This window comes from Diabrotica undecimpunctata, chromosome 2, assembly GCF_040954645.1.
Source record: "Diabrotica undecimpunctata isolate CICGRU chromosome 2, icDiaUnde3, whole genome shotgun sequence".
NCBI lineage: Eukaryota > Metazoa > Arthropoda > Insecta > Coleoptera > Chrysomelidae > Diabrotica > Diabrotica undecimpunctata.
Window position 1 is genome coordinate 115,097,986 of NC_092804.1, and position 20,950 is coordinate 115,118,935.

The following is a 20,950-nucleotide window of genomic DNA, read 5'->3' on the forward strand; positions in this document are numbered from 1 at the left end:
TATTGTAATTTTTTTTCGTTTCGTTTTGAATTATTCACTTTGTCAATTGTTTTATATTCACTTCATTGTTTAATTTAATTTAATTTCTGATTTTTTTTTAATTTGTTACCGTGTAAAAGGTTTAATAAAAATAATTGTTTCAATCATATGCATTTTGTTTGCAAAAAAACGTTTCATTTCATGCACGTCTTTAGAAAATACGTTAATTTCGAAAACGGTGTACTTTTTTAATTTGAAACAAATATACCTTTTTTGTGTAGAATTGAATGTTATCTCATGTTTTTTTCCTAGAATGTTTATACAGGACGGACAAAAAAATTATGGCCACATTAATGAACCAATGTTATAGTAGGTGGCGCCACCCAGTGTCAATGGTAAAACTAATATCATTTTCATATTAAACATAGTAAGTAATAGCAAGATACCAAATTTCAATTAAATCGGTTGAATAGTTTTCAATATATCCCTAAAAAGAATATAAAAAAATATTAATGAATCACCTTGTAGAACGAAAACTAGCAACATTTTGCCTAAAAGCAATTTGAGCTCAAACGCTTTATTTTGATGTCAGCTATCACCCATTACCTAATGTATAATTAATTATGGGACACCCTGTATATAACCCTATATACATTATGTACTATATATGTCATAGATAATAAAAATGGAAATGATAAAAATGGAAATCGGTAAGTTTTTTAACTGCAGTAAAAATAAAAATACTTCGTAATGTTATCGTTTTGCTACTCTTGTAAGTGTAAAGAAAAGAAAAAGGCTGCTGATCGTGATGACATAAGTACTCAACGTACCCTAAAGACCAAACAGCCGAAGGAGGGATGTACGTTCTATTTCTGAATTCGTTAAGTACTTGAGTTACCGTAGCCAACAGTATATCCGTGTTTCTGAAGAAGTTATCTATAAGGGTAGCAAGATATTGATATGGCGACATTAACAAGACTAGTTAATTAAGTTCATTGTGCTGTCTTTAGAAACATGAAAGATCATGCAAGTCAAAGGTAACATGTAAATAAACATTTAAAGACAATCAGTGTCTTCACATCTTAGTTTGGCAGAACAAAGCCAAAAATGGCTTACAAAACTTTGTAAAGTCAAGGATATCTAAGAGCTTTAGTGCTAGGAAGATTACAAGGATGTCATATCACTCGAGGTGATTTTACAAGACACATAAAAGCCAAGAAGTACAAAAAAAATGTTAGAAAAGTAAAGGAGACTATACAATAAGTTATCAACGAAATATTACTTAACTTACCTTTGGCGCATCGGCCTTATAGATCCCTGACCTTTTGTACTATCCTATTCCAACTCTTACGATTGAGAGTGACACCACCATCCTCTGACCCCAAGTTGTTGGAGATTGCTCACTATACCATCTAGCCATCTAATTTGTGTCATTTTCCTGAATTATTGGAAACTGGTTTATGGTGGTATCATTCTTGCTTCCCTGATTCAGCCATACAGTCAATATTAATCTAGTACTACCATTTTAGGCTACCCATACAAACGAAAGAGGTCTACATTACAGCGTATATGCCATTTTCCATGGATTTTTTTCTATCTATTGCTGTCCCGTGGATTATTCTTAGGATCTGTTACCATGTAAATAAGATCATTCCATCCTGATTCTACATTGTGGAGCTTGGCAAGCAACTTTTAATGTCCCATCTTCAACGACGTTCCGATATTCCAAACCAAGATGTTCTTTTTGCCCTGTAAGGACACGTTTATCCAACATTATTGTACTAACTGTAAGTTGTCGATATGCAAAGAGCACACTGGTTTAACAATTTTTACTTGCCACCACTGCCTAGAAGAGGAAGAAATCTAATTTTATGCGTAATGCATACATTTTTTTTAATAAATCCCCTTATTTGTTTTGTTCTAGGGAAATGTGTATATTTTTTTAGTTTACTTAGTATTTTTTTGCAGTTTTGTTTTAAAAAAATATAAGTTTATCTTTTTTTGTGAGTTAATAGCCAATAAACTTAACCAATAAGTACTAATGACTAATTTATTTAACCTATACCCATATGTTAGATAAAATCTAACACGCGAGTGATGGCGTAATTTTTTGAGGTGCGAGTGGTGGAGGGTTAAGCCAAATTTACACTATCAGCACAATAAAAATTTTCGAATTATATTAATATTTACTTAATTATCTTATTTGGTTGATATCTTTTAACAATAAAATCTTTTTTCCCAATATAAAATATCATTTTTACCTGAGAATGTTGACTTTGTTGTTATTTAAAGGAAAAACTCAGCGAAAAGATAACAAGATGTTTTGGTCTTTGACGTACCGTAGTCCTGTTGCTGATGGAAAATATGCTCCCTGTATCTTGTTCTCTCATCTGAAAGCAAATTGTTTGGGAAAATTTAAAAGAAATTGGTTATATTTAGAAATAGATTTCAAGTGTCAGTATTAACAAATTGCTATCTTTTTTTTTTAAGTAGAGGAAACTATTAGCATAAAATGCACGATCAAGTAGAAAATGAGTTGACTATACGAAAAATATTTTTTAAATTTGTCAAATTACATATTTTAAAAATATATCAAATTACTTTAGCTTCCTTAATCCTTATCTAGATAAGAATATACACAACCATGAAACTGCAACTAAAACTACAACTGAATACTATATGCTGTAGGGATGGGAAGATAAAACCGGTTTTTTACTTCGCAATAACCGGTTTTATTAGTTGTTTTTTTGTCCCGGTTATAACCGGTTTTTTATTTTTAAAGTAAAAACCGGTTATTAGGTTTTTACGGTAATTAGGATTAGGTTAGGTGTTATTTTGGATCCCAATCATAATTATTATTCTCAAGTAATTATTCCAAACAACACCATAATTCAAATTTTATTTTATTTTATAAATACAGAAGCAAACTGAAAGTGCAAACTTGCAACCTATTGGATTAAAAAAACCGAAAACCGGTTTTTGCAAAAACCGGATATTTTGGCCGGTTATAACCGCCAGGTTAAACCGTAAGTAAAAAAAGCCGGTATAACCGAAAACCGGTGTTTTGTCAAAAACCGCCATCCCTAATATGCTGTAATAATATTCTACTTTATTCTGTAATGTAATATGCTGTAAGCTTTATTGCCTTAATTGAGGTTGTCAAACTTTTCAAATTTATTGATTATGTTAGAGAAGTAACAGATAATATGTTTTCGCCTTCTCTAAATATTTTTAAAATTTTTGTATATATTACTGTAAGTAATCAAAGAAAATTCTTTACAAACATTTAATTAAACTCATGGACAAAATTATCGAATATTTTGGAATTTTTCAATTTTTTTTTGTAGTCACTATTATTTCAAAATAATTTTAGATTACTGATAATACTCATATAGTAGGCTGATGTAGTCAACTGGTTTGAAATATTTTGATGTTTATTTTGACGTTTATTCAGTGGTTAGTTTTATTCGTACATTTTATCCTAATAATCCTTCTTCACGTATAGGAAAAATCATACTAATTCGGTTATTTTTAGTTTAATTTATTAAGTTTAATTAAATATTGTTTTGATTTAACTAAGTTTAAAACAAGTATCCCACCAATTCGGCACTGTCATGAAGTCCAAGTAGCACATATTGTAATTTTGTACTAGGAAGGATATACACAAAAAGGTAGCGCACGACGTCTCAACAGAACCGAATCTATAGTTTCAAATACTCTAAAAAGGTACCGCTAAACAGGAAATTTTGTACAAAGGCCTGGTCAAGGACGCCCAAGCTGCACAACCGCAATTGATGACCGTTTTTTGGTTCTTAATTCTACACGAAATCGTTCATGGACATCGATGCACCTCAGAAATGAGCTATTAAATGTTAGACAAGTTAATGTGACTTCACAAACAGTTAGACGAAGATGCAAAAGAAGCAAACTTAAAGCCCAGACGCCCCGCCAAAGTTCCACGTCTTCTACAAAATCACAAAGCTCGTCATTTGGAATTTGCAAGAACACATATTTAGTGGAATATCGTCCACTGGAAAAACGTTCTTTTCACTGATGAGACCAGAATCCTATTATGGAAGCCAGATGGTCAAAACTACGTCTACAGAAGAGTTCGAGAACGATTCGCTAGCTGCAGTCTCCCCCAGACCGTTAGTTTTGGAGTTGATGGCATAATTCTTTGGAAAGGCATTAGTTGGGAGGTACGTACCGCACTTGTGGAAGTGATTGGACGGATGACTGGTGATTCTTACGTTTAAAACATCCTACAAGATCATGTTTTGTCATATGTTGGTTACATTGAATATGAAAGATTCACGTTAATGCACGATAATGCTCGACCAAATGCCGCTGCCATAGTGAGTAATTATCTTGATGAGGTCCAAATTCGAAGATTGGATTAGCCACCGTCTAGCCCGGATTTAAATCCAATAGAGCACATGTGGGATCACCTAAAACGCAGCATACGACAAAGAAATCCCGCTCCAATGTAATGTAATTTCCCAAGGATATGTCTAAAATTCACTTGCAAGCATGCTGAGAAAGATACAAGCAGTAATAAGAGCTAGAGGGGGGAATACTCGTTACTGATCATGCACTTCTTTCAGTTTAAACCAGTTGTTTAAGCAATTTAAATTATCATTTAAGTTTAGAGTAAAATAACCTTATTTACCTAATATTAAACATTTATTTTTTTCACAATTTTTTTCGCATAAAAACTTAAAATTGTTCATTAAACATTGTTAAAATTAACTCTATTTTACAATAAACGACTTGCTTGACCAGAATTTATTTTGAAAAAACAAAAAATTGAAAATTTTAAAATATTCGATATTTTTGTCCATGAGTGTACTTTTAATATATATTTATTTGACAACTGCACCTTTGTACTACGCCAGGTGTAATTTTAAAAGTTTAGTAAAAATACTGTGACGAATATTAACATTTTACTTTCAATATTAACATAATCGTTAGTGTCATCACATTGTTCACGGATTCTGCTAAAGTTGTACGTCACTGGAAATTCACACATCGAGAAAGTCTTTTAATGTGGGTCATGTTCATACTTTCTCTGTTTACCTCAGTATTCGACAAACATTCAATGTGTAAAGATCGTGTCTGAAAGTGTTTTTGTTTTGTAGACGACATGAAGATAACCTTAGTGATAACCTTGCTCGTTGCGGCATTATTCAAGGAATCCGTACAACAATGCTTCCCTCCATTTGCTGGTAATCAACCAAGTCAAAAAGGCGCCCTAGACCTTTATTCTGGACAACAGGAATTTTCTTTGGCTTTACTGAACGCCGTTAACAGAGTGATTCCCAATGAAAATCTCTTCTTCTCGCCATATTCTACGTACCATGCTTTACTTATGGCGTATTTCTTATCAGGTCGACAAACGGAAAATTATTTAAAGAAAGTTCTACGACTAAATCCAGCTCAGGTCTGTATTCATTTATATATCTATATTACATCAATCACAGATTAATTTAAAATGTAATAAATATTTAAGATTTTTATTAAGTATAACAAATTAAACTAAAAAAAATTAATTTTTAATGTTTTGTCGCCATAAATTATAACTTAAATAGCGAATCCATTAATTCTCTTTAGTTTATAAAACCTCAAATTTAAAGAGTTTTTTTATATTAAAGTGGTGTAATACATAACTAAAATGCTTGTCAATACATCAATTACTACTATCTTGAATTACTAATTTTTCATTTAATTATATTTTTATTTTTTTTGCACACATACACACAGTAGCAATCCTGACCTCTATCAGACATTTATGTCTTGGGGAGAGGGTTACTCAAATATAAGCTAAAAGACAGCGAAAAGAGAAGAGGTTTAGGGATAAACCCCCACGATCCCAGCACGTACCGTTGTTATACCAGACCCGACACCCCTTTTTTATAAAATTGTGTTGTTGTCCATACTTACAACTCTCTTTGAGATAACACATAGAAGCTCTGTGTATATGTTCCTCTTAGTGTAAGGAAAACCCTAATGAATTTGGATTCGACAGATCTTCTTCTTCTACCTCTACGTTCATAGGCTTGAAGAAAAATGACTACTAGAGTCTTTGAATTTGTAGATTGTAACATATATGTTTCCAATTTTAGTAGATAATAATGACAGGTCTTTAAACAATAATAGAGTCTGACATCTTAAACCGTAGACTGACTACCCAAGATTCAGTTTCCATTCGTGAGGTTTTTACCCAGGTTCCCAGATATTTGTAGTTATTCACTATTTTTACTTGTTTTCCCTCGATATCTAGCCTTCCTACTGTATATTGCTTAGAAATAATTAGACATTTGGTTCTGTTGACGATCATTTGTAGTCCATATTTTATACTGACTTGATGTAATCTATTTACTAAGCGTTGCAGTGCTTCTAGACTGCGGTGTCGTCTGCGAATCTTATGTTCAAGATTTTTTAGTTTATTGATATACCTTGTTGTTCCTCTGATATTGCTCCCTTAAAAATAGCTTCGCTTAACAGATTGAATAACAATGAAGACAGTACGCAACCTTGTCTAACACCTCTTTTGATTTCTATAATTTCTGTATCGACATTAAACATAGATAGATTGACAATAAACCGTATATTTTGACTATCCACATTTTTTTCTTTTAACAGTTTTACGAGTTTCTGATGTCGTACTCTATTAAAAACCTTTTGATAATAAAGCAGACATAGAGATCCTGGTTCATATCTAGTCGTCTTTGTGCGAGAACGTTAAAAGCGAACAGAGCCTCTCTCGTTCCTAGTCCTCCTCTGAATCCAAACTGGGTGTCATCTATATCTTCTTATATTTTTTGTATAGTCTTCCATGTATTATTTTGAGAAATATCTTAAGCGTGTGGCTTATTAAGGAAATTGTTCTGTACTGGGAGCATTCTGTCGCATGTACTGACTTTGGTAGTATTACAAACGTGGACAGCAACCAATCTTGAGGTATTACTCCTGTTGTATATACTTTGTTGAACAGATCTAAAAGTATATGCAGTGTTTCTTCGTCAATGCATTTAATTAGTTCAGTGGGTATCTGATCTGGCTCTACTGATTTTGCGGTCTTTGCATTTCTAATTGCCTGTTCTAATTCGCACATTATTATTTTCGGTCCTGTTTGTTCCTGTGGTTCTTCTTGTATCATTCTATCATCATCGAATAGTTTCATTATGTATTCTTGCCAAAATCTTAGTTTATCTTTGATGTCTTCAATGAGTTTACCATTATCATCGAGTATCCTATAGTGTGCTCGCTTTTTGGTATTTGTTAGTTCTTTTATTTTTTATGCATATTAAAGCTGTCGTATTTTCTGTTATACTCTTCTATTTCTAAGCATTGATCTGTTAACCATTTTTCCTTGGCCTTTTTTATCTCTACTTTAATTCTACTTTGTAGTTCTTGATATGTTGGCTCATTTCTCCCTTTGGTTTTTCTCCTCTCTTCCATTAATGCTAGAATTTCTGAAGTCATCCACTTCTGTTTTTTATTTGTCTTTTCATGCTTTAAATTTTCTTCTGCAGCCTTTAGTAATGCCTTCTGAATATTGCTCCACTTTTCATTGACATCTGATGTTAACATTTTTCCCCAACTATGTTAAATTTGAGTTGACTTGTTGGATCACTCTTTGATGTATTTCTCTTTTTGGTAAACGTTGGTTTATTTTTAGGTATTACAATATTTTTGAGTTTTACGTGCATTCTAGCTATCAGCGGGTTATGGTCTGATTTGACATCTGCTCCGGAGCAAAAGTATGCTTTTACTGCTTTAATTGAGTTTTTGTACCTATTTTTGACTAATATATAGTCTATTTGATTTCTGACTATGCGTCTTTGTTGTCTGCAGGAGATCTCCAAGTGTATAATCTTCTGTCGGGTAGTTGGAACATTGTGTTCATTATTGCAAAATATTCATTTTGACAAAAATCCACAAGTCTATTCTCTCTTTCTTTTCTGTCACCTAGTCCAAATTTCCCAACATATTCGTCAACTTTTCTTCTTCCGGCTTTAGCATTAAAGTCGGGAGAAGAAAAGTTGACATGTTTAAATAAGCAATGTGGTTGCTTATTTAAAATTTTCGAATGGAACGCAGCATTATCCAATACTATAACGGATGGTTCATGTAAACTTGGCAACAGTTTTTCTTTCAACCATTTTACAAACATCTTCGTATTCATATTGTCATGATAATCGGCTGATTTTGATTTTGATGAAAACACAAGATCTTCTCCCTCAATAAAACCATGTTTTCCACCTGCATACACTATAATATATCTCTTTTCCTCGTTATCGATGTGTTTTATGGATTTTATACTCTCGTCCTGCCAAATTCGTTTGATACCACCTTTAGCAAAAATCCATGTTTCTTCTAAATAAACGAAGAAAGAACATTCTTTTTTAAATTTGTTATAATTTCTTAAAAATTCTATTCTTTTGTAAACGACACACTAGCTCTTTCAGACAAAGCCTTTCTGTTGTCTTCCTTTTTGAACTTAAAGCCAATCGGTCATAAAACTCCAGAGACTTGTTCTGTAAATTTCAAATATATTTCTGTCTTTGAATTTTTGTAGCGCTGAATCTAAAGAAACATGTTCTTTCTTTTCGCGCATTTTATATATTGTCTCACGGATTTCAAATTTGCAACCTTCGGGAAGATCTATAGTCTTTGGTTGTCGGCGAGATTTATATTGTGCGACATTTTGTTCACTGTGTCCACTTTTTTTTTCTTTTTGCAAAACCGACTTAAGTTTTGTTTCCCTAATACAGAGTGCATCGCACACACGTTTATGTACGGACTGAACTGGTCTCAAAGGGCCCCCGTTGGTTTTCTCAGCAGTAAAATAAGAAAGTACATTAAATATAGAATTGTCTACATCTAAAACACGTTTTGTCATTTTTGGCTTCAATAAACAAATACACTACACTAAACTCTCTCTTAACGGACACCTCTCTTTACCGGAAACCTCCATACGGACGGTTTTTAAAACTAAAATCAGTCGGCGATATATGAAAAGAAACTGTATGTAAATTTTCGTTGCTTTTTAATATCTGTAACGACTCGTTACTTTAACTATCAGTAGCCGGTATGTTATACTCGTTACTTTCGAAACTTTTAAGAGTACATCCACTCAAAGCAAACAAATATTTAAAACTAACAATGTGAATATTAGATTCTTTTTCTGGTTTCTGAACCATCGTTCTGCCAATTTCTTTTTATTTATATTAAAAATAGTATATTTCTTTTTATTACAGTTGTAGTACCTAAAAAAATAATAAAATAGTGTAATATCAAAGAAACCCGGCACACCTCTTGGGTGTTTACATTTCACCGAAACCCAACCCAAATGTCTGATAAACACATTTGGCTTTATAGACGTCATTGTATTTGTTTGTAGGAGCGTTTGCGTAAATTTTTTTGTTATTTTCGGATTAAATTTCACAATAAATTTTGCGTCTATCTAAACATCAACTAACTGAAATAATTTTAGTTTAGATGTCATACTAACAGTAGATCCTTTTTGTTGGAATAATGATTAGACCAATTTACTTTCATACTTCTACTTGAAAGTAAAATATTCGTGTCGCAATAATCGAAAACAGTCGTATATTCGTGGAATAACCTATAGGCCCGTAATTTCTTATTTGTACTGAGTGCTCTCCCCATTTACTCCAGTCGTCAGAGACAAAAATGCCAGTGAGCCTCTAAAAACCATACCAACGAGTTAAATTTTGCTTAAAATGCCAATTTTGAGACCCCAAAGAAGATGATAAAAGTTCACTCGTACCCCCGGGTTTCCTCCTAAAACCCCCATGGTAGGGGAAACTGAAATCATCGATTTACTAAGAATCTGTACGCTGTAGAAAAAAAATGTAGGCATAAAAAATTAAACAAGAACTGTAGCCGAGATAATTTTAAACAAAAATGGTTATTAACATTTTGTGTATACTGAACCTTTCTCTCAGATACAACTCTTAAAGCCACCGGCAATTTTAAATGACAGTTACGCACGCGAGATAAATTTTTTAAATAAAATTTGTATAAACTCCAAGGTAACAATTTGATCTTTTGATCAAAGTGTCCTATCGACAAAAATTAAAAGGTAATTTTAACGGTTTTAAAAATGAAGAGTGCAGTTTTCGTACGCAATTTTTGCATTTTGCTGTACAAGTCAGTTTGTATAAATCTGGTAAATAAATTAACGTTGCGCAATTTTTGCCATGTTTTACGATTCCCATGAGATCAATAAAATTTATAACTTGCATTGACGGGTAACTAGCGAATTTCCATGTTTAGAGCTTAATCTTTAAAACCTATAACATGAAATGAGGCATTTAAAATATGCCTAAAAATACTGAATTCAAACTTCCACATTTCTCAAACATTTAAAATTCCTTCTTTTCAATTATTGCACAAGTACGTTTTTAAACATACATAACATACTAGCTACAAATTTTACCAAATGCTGTCTTCGTGGAAGAATTTTCAGTGACTTGAGATTGTTTGTAATGTGAAAGTTTTAATTCAGCGTTTTTTAGGCATATTTCAAATGCCCTAGTTTTTTTGTCAATACTCAAAATCAAAATTTCATGTTTTATGTCTTGAATATTAGGCTTTAACAATGGAAGGTCGATAGTGACCGGTCAATGGAAATGACACATTTTATTAATATCAAGAGAATCGTAAAAAATGACAAAAATCGAGCAACACTTAATTATTTAGCAACTTCATGGAAACCTACTTCATTTGAGACAAAATACAAAAGTTACATAACAAAGCTGCATTCTTTACTTTTAAAATACATTTTGATTTTTGTCGATAGGATACTCTGATCAAAAGATATCGAATTTTTAGCATCGAGTTGATACAAATTTTATTTAAAAAATTGATTTCGCGTGCGTAACTGACATTCAAAGTTGCCGGTCGCTTCAAGCGTTATTTCTGACAGAACCATTCATTCTACACAAACAGTGCTAATAAACATTTTTGTTCAAAATTATCTCATCTTTTTTAAGGTCCAAAATTCAGACGTTCTCAGCAAAATTCAGCTTGTTCGTAAGATTCTTGGAGGTAAAATCTCTGACGACTGGACTAATTTTGACATTTATTAGACCTTTACGTATTTTCTAGCGTATTACGCCCATATTTTAAATTTTATGTTTGAATTTGATCTCGAGAACATTTCTTTTTCGTTTCTTTTATACCTGTTCTTATCTCATATGCAAAAAAAGATATCTTTTTCCTAATAATACATTTAATCTGAACTCATTTAATCCCTAGAATTTACAAAATTTGTAAATATAGCTCCTTTTTGGTGGCCACCGCCATGATTATTTTCATGGGGGTGCATTTGCTGTTCAGTAAGTACATTTACATCTGCACATACTATAAACCAATATAAAATATAAAACCAAGCATTTATAGCTATGTACTTTCTTTCCGGATAGGGGGTGCAATTGCACCCCCTTGCACCCCGCTGCCGGCGCCACCCTATAAAATTTTAGAAGACATAAATTCTATCACGTGCCTTTTAATTTTCAACAAATACATCGTAAAAAAATTAAATAGTATATTGCTTTAACATTTGACATTCTAAGATAAAATATTTCGAAATACGAGCTATCAAAAAATAAGTTTATTTATAAATAATATCTACACATTCAGTTTTAGCAAATCAGAATAATTACAATAATAGTTATAAAGGTCGTGACGTGATGGATCTATGTTTTTAGTTAGTTTATAAAATTTTTTGACCATTTTTATCTTTATAATTTTGTATATACAGAATGGGCTATTATAAATACCTTTTCTTTTTGATACCTTAACGAAAGCTAATCCCTGTCATAAATTGTTATAGTCCAAGTGGAGATATAGTGGTTTTAGGACATTGAACTATAAATATTTTTTTTTCCTAGCTTGAACAGATTAATGCTGCAAGGTTTGTACTTATAAAGCAGCTATAAAGGAGTCTACCTGAATTTTTTCAGAAGCATAGAGAATGAAAATTTAAATTAATAATATTACTAATTTTCTACTATTCTAATTATTAATTATTATTTAAAATCTTTATTAATTGCTTCACCAAAGTTTGCCAGTATTTTTTCCGTTTACTTCATGTCTCCCACAATTACACTAACTTTTTTCGCTGAATGTTTCATTTAAGTTGTGATCAGATTAATTATATTGTATTAAATATTCATTGATAGAACCGAAGTTGATCATCTGTAAACTCATATTCTTGGGCCGTTATGTTTAGATATTATATTGTTTCCTGAATTCTTTTGCTTTAATTTGCTGCCTCGAACAGCTGCTTTTTTCTGTAATTCTCTTCGTATTAAAATTTTGTTCCATATTTTTTTTATTTTTCTTTTTATTAGGAATTTTCCTGGTTTGGGCAGATTGATAACTTTATTTAGTAGAATTAAGCTATTAGGGAGAATATTTGGGAGAAACTGTTTCCCAAAAATCCTCAAACATTTTGACCGTTATATTGTAGTGGTAATCCTATGCCAAGTCTTTAGGATGTTTATTCGAAAATAGCAGGGTGCCATCCACAAAATCACGTTTTGAGGTGGCATATTAAATAATAATAAAGAATAAACTAGACGTTAAGGTCTTAAATATGATAGCAAGTAATGCACCTAAAAACAACAGAAATGTAGATTCAAGAGAAAGCTTCAACGAATAGCTCCAGAGCACAGTAAACACATGCTGTTTTAGATTCACGTTTCACCTATGCGTAGGTTAAGTACTTGAGATGCTGCGCGTGTATCTCTCTCCCATGACTTAATTTTTGCTCTGGGTGCTTTGAGTACTTAAGTTGCCGTGACCAAAACCATAGTGTAGCGAAACGTTGATGGTCCGTAAAAGACACAGAATCCAAACCCGGAAGACGATTTATTCATAATTCTGACTTTGGAAGTTGAAGTGGTTGATTTTATTTAATAAGTAGACAATCTAAAGAATTTGCTCTTTGCGTTAGTCTTCAGCTTTTATGGAAGACTGTTTTAAGTTTTGCACATTCTGATACAAGTCACTTGTTTTTATTGATATAATTTTAAAGCTTTTGTATCTCCCAGTATATTCCTAAAAAAAAGAAAATAAAAAACAGCGCTACAGAATCGCAGACAAATCTAGGAACATACTGAGTGATAAAAGCTTTCAAAATAATATATATATATATATATATATATATATATATATATATATATATATATATATATATATATATATATATATATTCAGGGATTCTACAGTATTCACTGCCTTCCCTCGCTCAACCGTTTCCATCTCTCTCTCTCTGTTGTCCCATTCTCCATCGTTTAGGCCTCTCTTACTCATCGCGTCGTCTACTTCGTTCCTCCAGGATTTTCGGGGTCGTCCTCTTTTCCTCCTTCCTATAGTATATCCTATACTACTTACTATAATATATACAATATTACATTTGTTTATATAAAACACTTAATACTACAGTTAATATTCCTTATAGTATTTCCATACATTTCTTCACCACTTCCTTTCATTGTTTTCTCTAAAAAGGTTTTTCATTCCAGTTTACAATATTAATTTTTTTATGTCTTCATATTTGCTGTCCTTCCATCTCCTTCTTGGTCTTCCTATTCTTCTTTTTTGTATTGGTTTACGTAATAGAACCATTTTTGGGATTCTCGCCTTTCCTATTCTTTCGATGTGTCCTAAGTATCGGATTCTCTGTGCTTTGATTGCCGTCGTTATTTTTGGTTCATTATATAGTTCTTCAAGTTCCTTATTATTTCTTCTTCCCCATTGTCCATCTATTTTCACGCCTCCATATATTGCTCGTTGTATTTTCCTTTCCCATTTTTCTAAAGAGACATATTTGGATTTCATTAATGGACTCAATGCTCCATACTTTTTGTTTTCTTTTACTATTCTTGCCTTAATCTCCCCTTCCCATGTCCCTTTTCATCTACTTTTACACCCAGGTAAGTAAATTCTGAAACTCTCTTAAACGCGCATGAATTTTTTCCCTCTACCACCAATGTGTAACTGTCTTCTTTTTCTTTATCTGTTTCTCCCATTATCATGATTTTGTCTTTTCCTCATTTATGAGAAGACCAAAAATGTTTGCTTTTTTTTTATATTGTTCATTAATTTTTTTACCTCTTTCTTACTTGTTGTTAGTAGTGTTAGATCATCTGCGAATACTATACATTGATGGCCATTTTTAAAAATCGTTTCCTGTGTGTTTATTTTACTTTTTCTAATTATTCCTTTCAGTATTACATTAAAAATAGTCGTTGATAGTGGGTCTCCTTGTCTTAATCCTTCCTTTGTTTCAAAATTATTTGATTTATGTCTCTTTCATGCTATTTCATTTGTGGAGTTATCCATAGTCATCTTTACCATCCCGACGATTTTACGTCGTAGGCCCATTTCTTATATTAGTGCGTACATCTGTTGCCACTTTACCGTATCGTAGGCCTGTTTAAAGTCGACGAATAGGACATATACTGCTATTTTATGTTCGTAGCACGTAGTCTGGATTTCTTTTAACGCAAATATTTGGTCTGTCGTTGACCTATTACTTCTGAATCCTGCCTGATATTCGCCCAATATCTTTTCCGTGTATTAATTCAGCTTTTTTCTTATGATGTTAGTCAATATTTTGTACACACCTTCTAGCAACGCGATACCTCTATAATTTTCACATCTCATTTTTTCACCTTTTTATGTATAGGGCATATCCTTGCTCTGGCCCATTCTCCTGGCATTCTTTTTATTTCCCATATACTTTTTATCAGGCTATTTATCTTCTTTTGTAGTCTTTTTCCTCCTGCCTTTATCATTTCCTCCGATATTTCTGTTATTCCTGAGCAAGATATTCTATTCCTATTTAAAATAATATACCACTTGTTATACATTGTCATTAAAGAAAAATGTCATATTTTGGCAAATTTCTAATAGTAATAAATGAATTCTATCAGAATGTAGAAAATTAGAAAAATATAATTTTTTGGAGAAAATGTTTCCAATAAACTAAAGATTATTAAACTATTAGGTAAAGTCCATACCTTTTTTGCAATGTCTTCCAGTTGTGTCCTCCGATCTTCCTAATGTCATCAGCCCATCTCATTTGTGGTCTTCCTCTGCTTCTCTTTCCTAACCATGGTCTCCATTGTTGTATTTCGTGGTTCCATCTTTTATCCTTTAGTTGGGCATTGTCTCCTGCGAAGTTCCATTTTAATTTTTTCAGCATGTTCTCCTGCGTATTTTACTTTGGTTTTGCTTCTAATCCATTTGTTTGTTTTTTTTTTTTTGTCTATAAGTCTCACCCCGAGCATTGATCTTTCAATCGCTGTTTGTGCCTTTACTGTTTTATCCATATTAGACTTGGTGAGTGTTCACGTCTGTGAACCATACGTGAGTATAGGGAGGATACACTGATCGTAAATTCTGGTTTTCAAATAAAAGATATAACTCAGTTTTCCAAATCCTGCCCACGCTTATTCTTCTTATAATTTCGGCAGTTTGATTTTCTTTGTTAACTTTCATTATCTGTCCCAGGTAGATGTATTCGCGTACTGTTTCTAAATTTATGTTGTTCAACGTTATTTTTCTAATGTTCGGTGTATTTGTCATTATTTTTGTTTTTTCCAAGTTCATCTTAAGATCTACTTTTTTCGAAACTTGAAATAGTTGCGTCATCATGGTCTGTAGTTCTTTAAAACTTGTAGCGAATATTACAATGTCATCAGCGTATCTCAAATGACTCAGTTTTCTTCCATTAACATTTATTCCTTTATCTGCCCAGTTAATGCCTTTGAACACGTTTTCCAGTAAAAGTGTGAATAGCTTTAACTCTATTGCCCAAAGTTCTATGGAGTCGAATGCCTTTTCATAATCAACGAAGCCGATGTATAAGTTCAAGTGATATTCATTGGCTTCCTCTATTAGCGTTCTGACTGTAAGAAGATGATCCGCTGTACTGTAACCCTTTCGGAATCCTGCCTGCTCTACCGGTTGATAGCTATCGAGCTTCGACGTTAACATGTTGGTTAACGCAGGTTAACGGTTATCTTCTTTTGCAGTGTTATCTGGGTTCTTGTTTGAGGAATATAAATCACGGTAAAATGTTTGAGTAACTTTTATGTGATATATCACTTAGCACATGTTATTTAATAAAAATGTCAACGAGTTTAAATTTTTGACAGATGTCAATAAATAAACAAATAAATTCTATTAGTATTTATATGGGAAACTGGAAAAATAGATTTACCGGTTAACATTGAATTATCGCCTATTTGAAACTGCACAACAAAAAAGTACATAAATCTGATATAAGAGTTTTGAAATGAAATATTACTTGCCATATGATCCTATTTAAAATAATTTTACAAAATGGCTTCCGTCCTCCATTTTTCATTGTCACTAAAACATCATTAAAACAATGTAACGGTCCCTTGGATTAGGAACCCAAAAATGTATTAATTTAAATTTTATGGTTCAGAAAATAGTTGGAAGCGACTTAAGATGAACAATCTATAAACATTTCTCTTCATAATGTTTGTTTGAAGTGATTAATTATTTTGAAAACCAAGTAGATATGCACATTTTTTAATGTGTCATGGTTTTATTTTTGACGACCTGTTTTAAAGACCCATTCCATTAAATATACGTTTAATATATCCATAATTTAGAGTAAGATCTAATGAAATAGGTACATACTCCATAAAAAATATCTTATAATTTGCAGTTTGGCTTTTTTTCCATTACTCTTAGATTAGACTTTTTATTTGTTCCTTAAAATTGATTTTATAAAAAAATATATACAAATCATGATTATAATTCTCAATGGTATTTTAATCTTTTTTTATGTGATTTTCTAATCCATGGCCGATGTTATTCATTGATGCCCTTACCATTCAGAACAAACAAAATATTTAAAATTATATTGATGCTTTAGATTATTAAGCATTTTGTTACTGTGGTAATTTCCCAACATAAATAGTATTTTAATCTTGACGTTATTCATGGTGGGTAAACCAGCGGATTACCGGTTTTTTATCTGATTAAATCATAAAACATTTGAGTCTCTGTAACGTGTTTATCTTATTACTTCAAAAGCATCAAGGCAAATTCCTTTAGAATATTTAATCGCTAATGTAAGAAACTGTAGTAATAACATAAAAAATATTGTAGAATTATATACATAATAATTATGATAAATGAACAAAATATAAAGTTGTTTTACAGCTTTTTAATGTAATACCTTTATAAAACCGGAGTGAAACCCTTAGATTAGGGTAAATTCGTATCCTGAATAGAGCTCATTAAAAAACAGCGCATTTTTATACTGAACTTCCTGTTACAAAATTGACGTAAACAAAGAAAATAAGTCATTTCGTGGATTTAGGAAAGATATTTAATGAAGTTCAAGGTATCAATCAATTAAAAATGACTGAATGACACAAGACATCTTAAATCTAATAGATTTTCGGAGGCAGTACACATCCATAAACAGAGAAAAATACAATGAGATACATAAATAAATCCGAAAAAGAATTAAAGTAGCGGTGGACCGATGGCTACAAAAATCCTGTTTAAAAATTGAGAAAAAATTAAAAGAATTAACAGACAAAAGCAGAATTTACAAGCATAATATATTAAAAGACTCTGGTGGTAGAATTTTAAGTGATATTAAAGACGGCTGCACTGAATGGGAAAAATACATAATAGAATGATTTAAAGATGATCAAAGAATCTACCAAGAAAATACCTGCAGAATTGTTACAACTATTAGATGATGAGACCGTTGCGATTATCACCTCCTCTTTAACAAGATATACCGCAGCGGTAAATTACCAGACAACTGGTTAAAATCAATATTTATAACAATTCCCAAAAAAAGGATTGTCAGACAGTGTAGCGACTATCAACTTATCAGTTTAATGAGTCACACCCTCAAAATTTTTATGAAAGTATTGCATTGTCGCATATATAAACTTTTTGTGGGAATAACTGGTGATGGGCAGTTGGGTTTCCGAAACGGTATGGGTACTCGGGAGGCTCTTTTTTGCATGCGAATACTGTTACAAAAGAGCATCTTCTTCTTCTTTGTGTGCCGTGCTTGTATTCAAGCGTTGGCTATCGTCATATTGACAAGCTGATGAAATGATTCTCGGTCGGCAGCTAGATGAAACAGTTCCTCGACCGTTCGACCTGTCCATTGTCTAATGTTACGCAGCCAGGAAGTTGTTTTCTTCCGACCCAACGTTTTCCTTCGATTTTGCCCTGAATGATTAACCGGAGTAAGCGATATTTAGGTCCTCTCATTATATGACCGAAGTATTGGATCTTTCTCATTTTAATGGTGTTGATCAATTCTCGCTCGTTGTGCACGGTCTCTAGCACGCGTTCGTTAGATATGTGTGCTGTCCACGGGATTCTGAGCATGCGACGGTAACACAATAACTCAAACGCTTCTAATTTGTTAAGATTTTTTATTTTTGTTGTCCAGGTTTCACATCCATAGAACAAAGTGGACCAGACGTAGCACTTCAATACTCTTAGACGTGTGGTCAACGACAGACTTCTACTGCATAATACAGAACGCAAGTTAATAAAGTTTTTCCGTGCGAGTTCTATTCTGATCGAAATTTCCTCGTCACTTTCAACCCTGCAGTTAATCCAGCTACCCAGATATCTAAAGTGTTCCACCCTTTCCAGGATTTTGTGATTTTGTTACAAAAGAGCATAGAGTTTAGGAAAACTATTTACGTATGTTTTATAGATTTCGAAAAAATCTTTGATAAAGTACCACATACACAACTATTTCAATGCTTGAACTTAGTTAGTCTGTACACGTATGGCACTAGATTACTCAAAAATCTTAACTACAATCAGATTGCTTGTATTAAGGTAGATCAAGAGGTTTCAGCTAAAGTTTCTATTAAGCATGGTGTCAGACAGGATGTGTTATGTCACCAATGTTGTTTAATACCTACACTGAACCAGTTTTTGAGATAGCATTAAATAATCATCGCGAAGATGTAAAATCGGTAGTGAAATTATTAATAACATTAGATATGTAGATGAAACCGCCATAATGGCAGAGACCCTAGAAGACCGTCAAACCCGGTTAAACGCTGTAAACAACTAATGCACTGAAAAGGGCTTAACAATCAACGCAAAGAAGACAAAATTAATGGTGGTTGGAAAAATTAATATCGAAGACTCAATATTAAAATTAAATAACAAAATTCTGGAAAGGGTGGAACACTTTAGATATCTGGCAAGTTGGAATGACTACAGAGTTGAAAGTGACGAAAAAATTTGGACAAGAATAGAAATTCCACAAAAAAGCCTTTTTAATTGGCGTTCTGTATTGTGCAGTAGAAGTCTGTCATTGACCACACGTCTAAGAGTATTGAAGTGCTACGTCTGGTCCGCTTTGTTCTATGGATGTGAAACCTGGACAACAAAAATTTAAAATCATAATAAATTAGAAGCGTATGAGTTGTGGTGTTACCGTCGCATGTTCAGAATCCCGTGGACAGCACACATATCTAACGAACGTGTGCTAGAGACTATACACAAAGAGCGAGAATTGATCAACATCATCAAAATAAGAAAGGTTCAATATTTTAGCCATATAATAAGAGGACTCAAACATCGCTTACTCCGGTTAATCATTCAGGGCAAAACCGAAGGAAAATCGAACGGTCGAGGAATTGTTTCATCTAGCTGCCGATCAAGAAACATTTCGTCAGCTTGTTAAGACGACGATAGCGAACGCTTAAAAACAAACACGGTACACAAAAAAGAAGAAGGAAAGGAAGGTATTAATTTAATGGAGATACTAAAAAATACAAGAATTTATGACCAATATATTCGCATAATTTTACTGTAAGCGAGGTAATTAAGTACCAAAATGAACAAATTTATCGTTTATAATTTAATAAATCTATTCTACATATAGCTTAAAAGTAAAACAAATTCACAAATTTGGGAACTATCTGCACAGTTCAACTAGATCAATACATAGAAATGTAATGCAGAATTATGTCAGAGATTAAAAGCACATATTAAAAATGTTACATTTAGTATGTGCTGTTACTTAAAATATTTTAGTGGAGTATCATCTCATCATCATCATCTATCTTCGAACTTTCACTCCCCTTGTTTTCATCCCTATCTATCCTGCGACGCTCTCATTCATTTTGTATCCATTTTCTTCAAGTCATCCGTCTATGTCGGTGTGTGTCATGTCTACCTCCATTTTAACCTGGCTGTTAGTTCAAGTGTCAGTCACCTTACTTCTTTTTCTTATATTCTCTTTCTTGGTTTTTAATTTTTTCTTGTAGAGTTATCAGTTAGCAAAAATCCGAACGTTAGCAGGTACTGATCGTACCTTTTCAGTCATATGGGTAGATCGCTTTTAAATGCTTCTCTTAGTTTTCCAAATGCAGCCGCCTATCTATTTTTTTTCCAATCTAAATTCTTAAAGACATTGCAACCGCTTTTCTGCCTCCTCTGTCTCTTTTTATATGATTACTGTTTTTATGTAATTTAAATTAAACAGTGGTTGTTGCTTGCTGGTATTTATTGTATAGTAGTTTTGTTTACCTACAATCTAAACTGCATTCCTTAAGCACTTGTAGTATTTAACTTAATTCGACTGTGTCAAAAGCTTTATGAAAATTAACAACTACGAGCACAACAGCCCTTTTTATTCAACTGTTTTCTGTATTAGAATTTGTAGATACTCGTTGGTTCCATAACCTTTTCTGAATCCTGCCAAAAGTGTTTTTAATTAGTTTTTGTCTTCCATGCTTTCTTGCTTCTGCGACTGTTTCATATTTACTCTATTATCTTTCATATTCATTAATGCATCTGTGATTTCTGATTATTTTATGTCGGGCATCAAATCTGATTCTTGGTTTAATATTCCTGTTTTTGCAGTGATTCGAGCTTGTGTACA

The 20,950-nt window shown here is 32.5% G+C and overlaps 1 protein-coding gene across 4 annotated transcripts in view; it reads left to right on the forward strand.

Moving 5' to 3' along the window:
• The window catches only part of LOC140434795 (serine protease inhibitor 88Ea-like), a 111,864-nt gene that overhangs the window by 32,488 nt on the left and 58,426 nt on the right, over positions 1-20,950 (forward strand). For all 4 annotated transcript variants that reach the window (XM_072523313.1, XM_072523310.1, XM_072523312.1 and 1 more), the window contains exon 2: positions 5,118-5,419. In XM_072523313.1, the coding sequence (XP_072379414.1) occupies positions 5,123-5,419 (297 nt within the window). In that variant the 5' untranslated portion in view covers positions 5,118-5,122. The remainder of the gene's footprint in view (positions 1-5,117; positions 5,420-20,950) is intronic.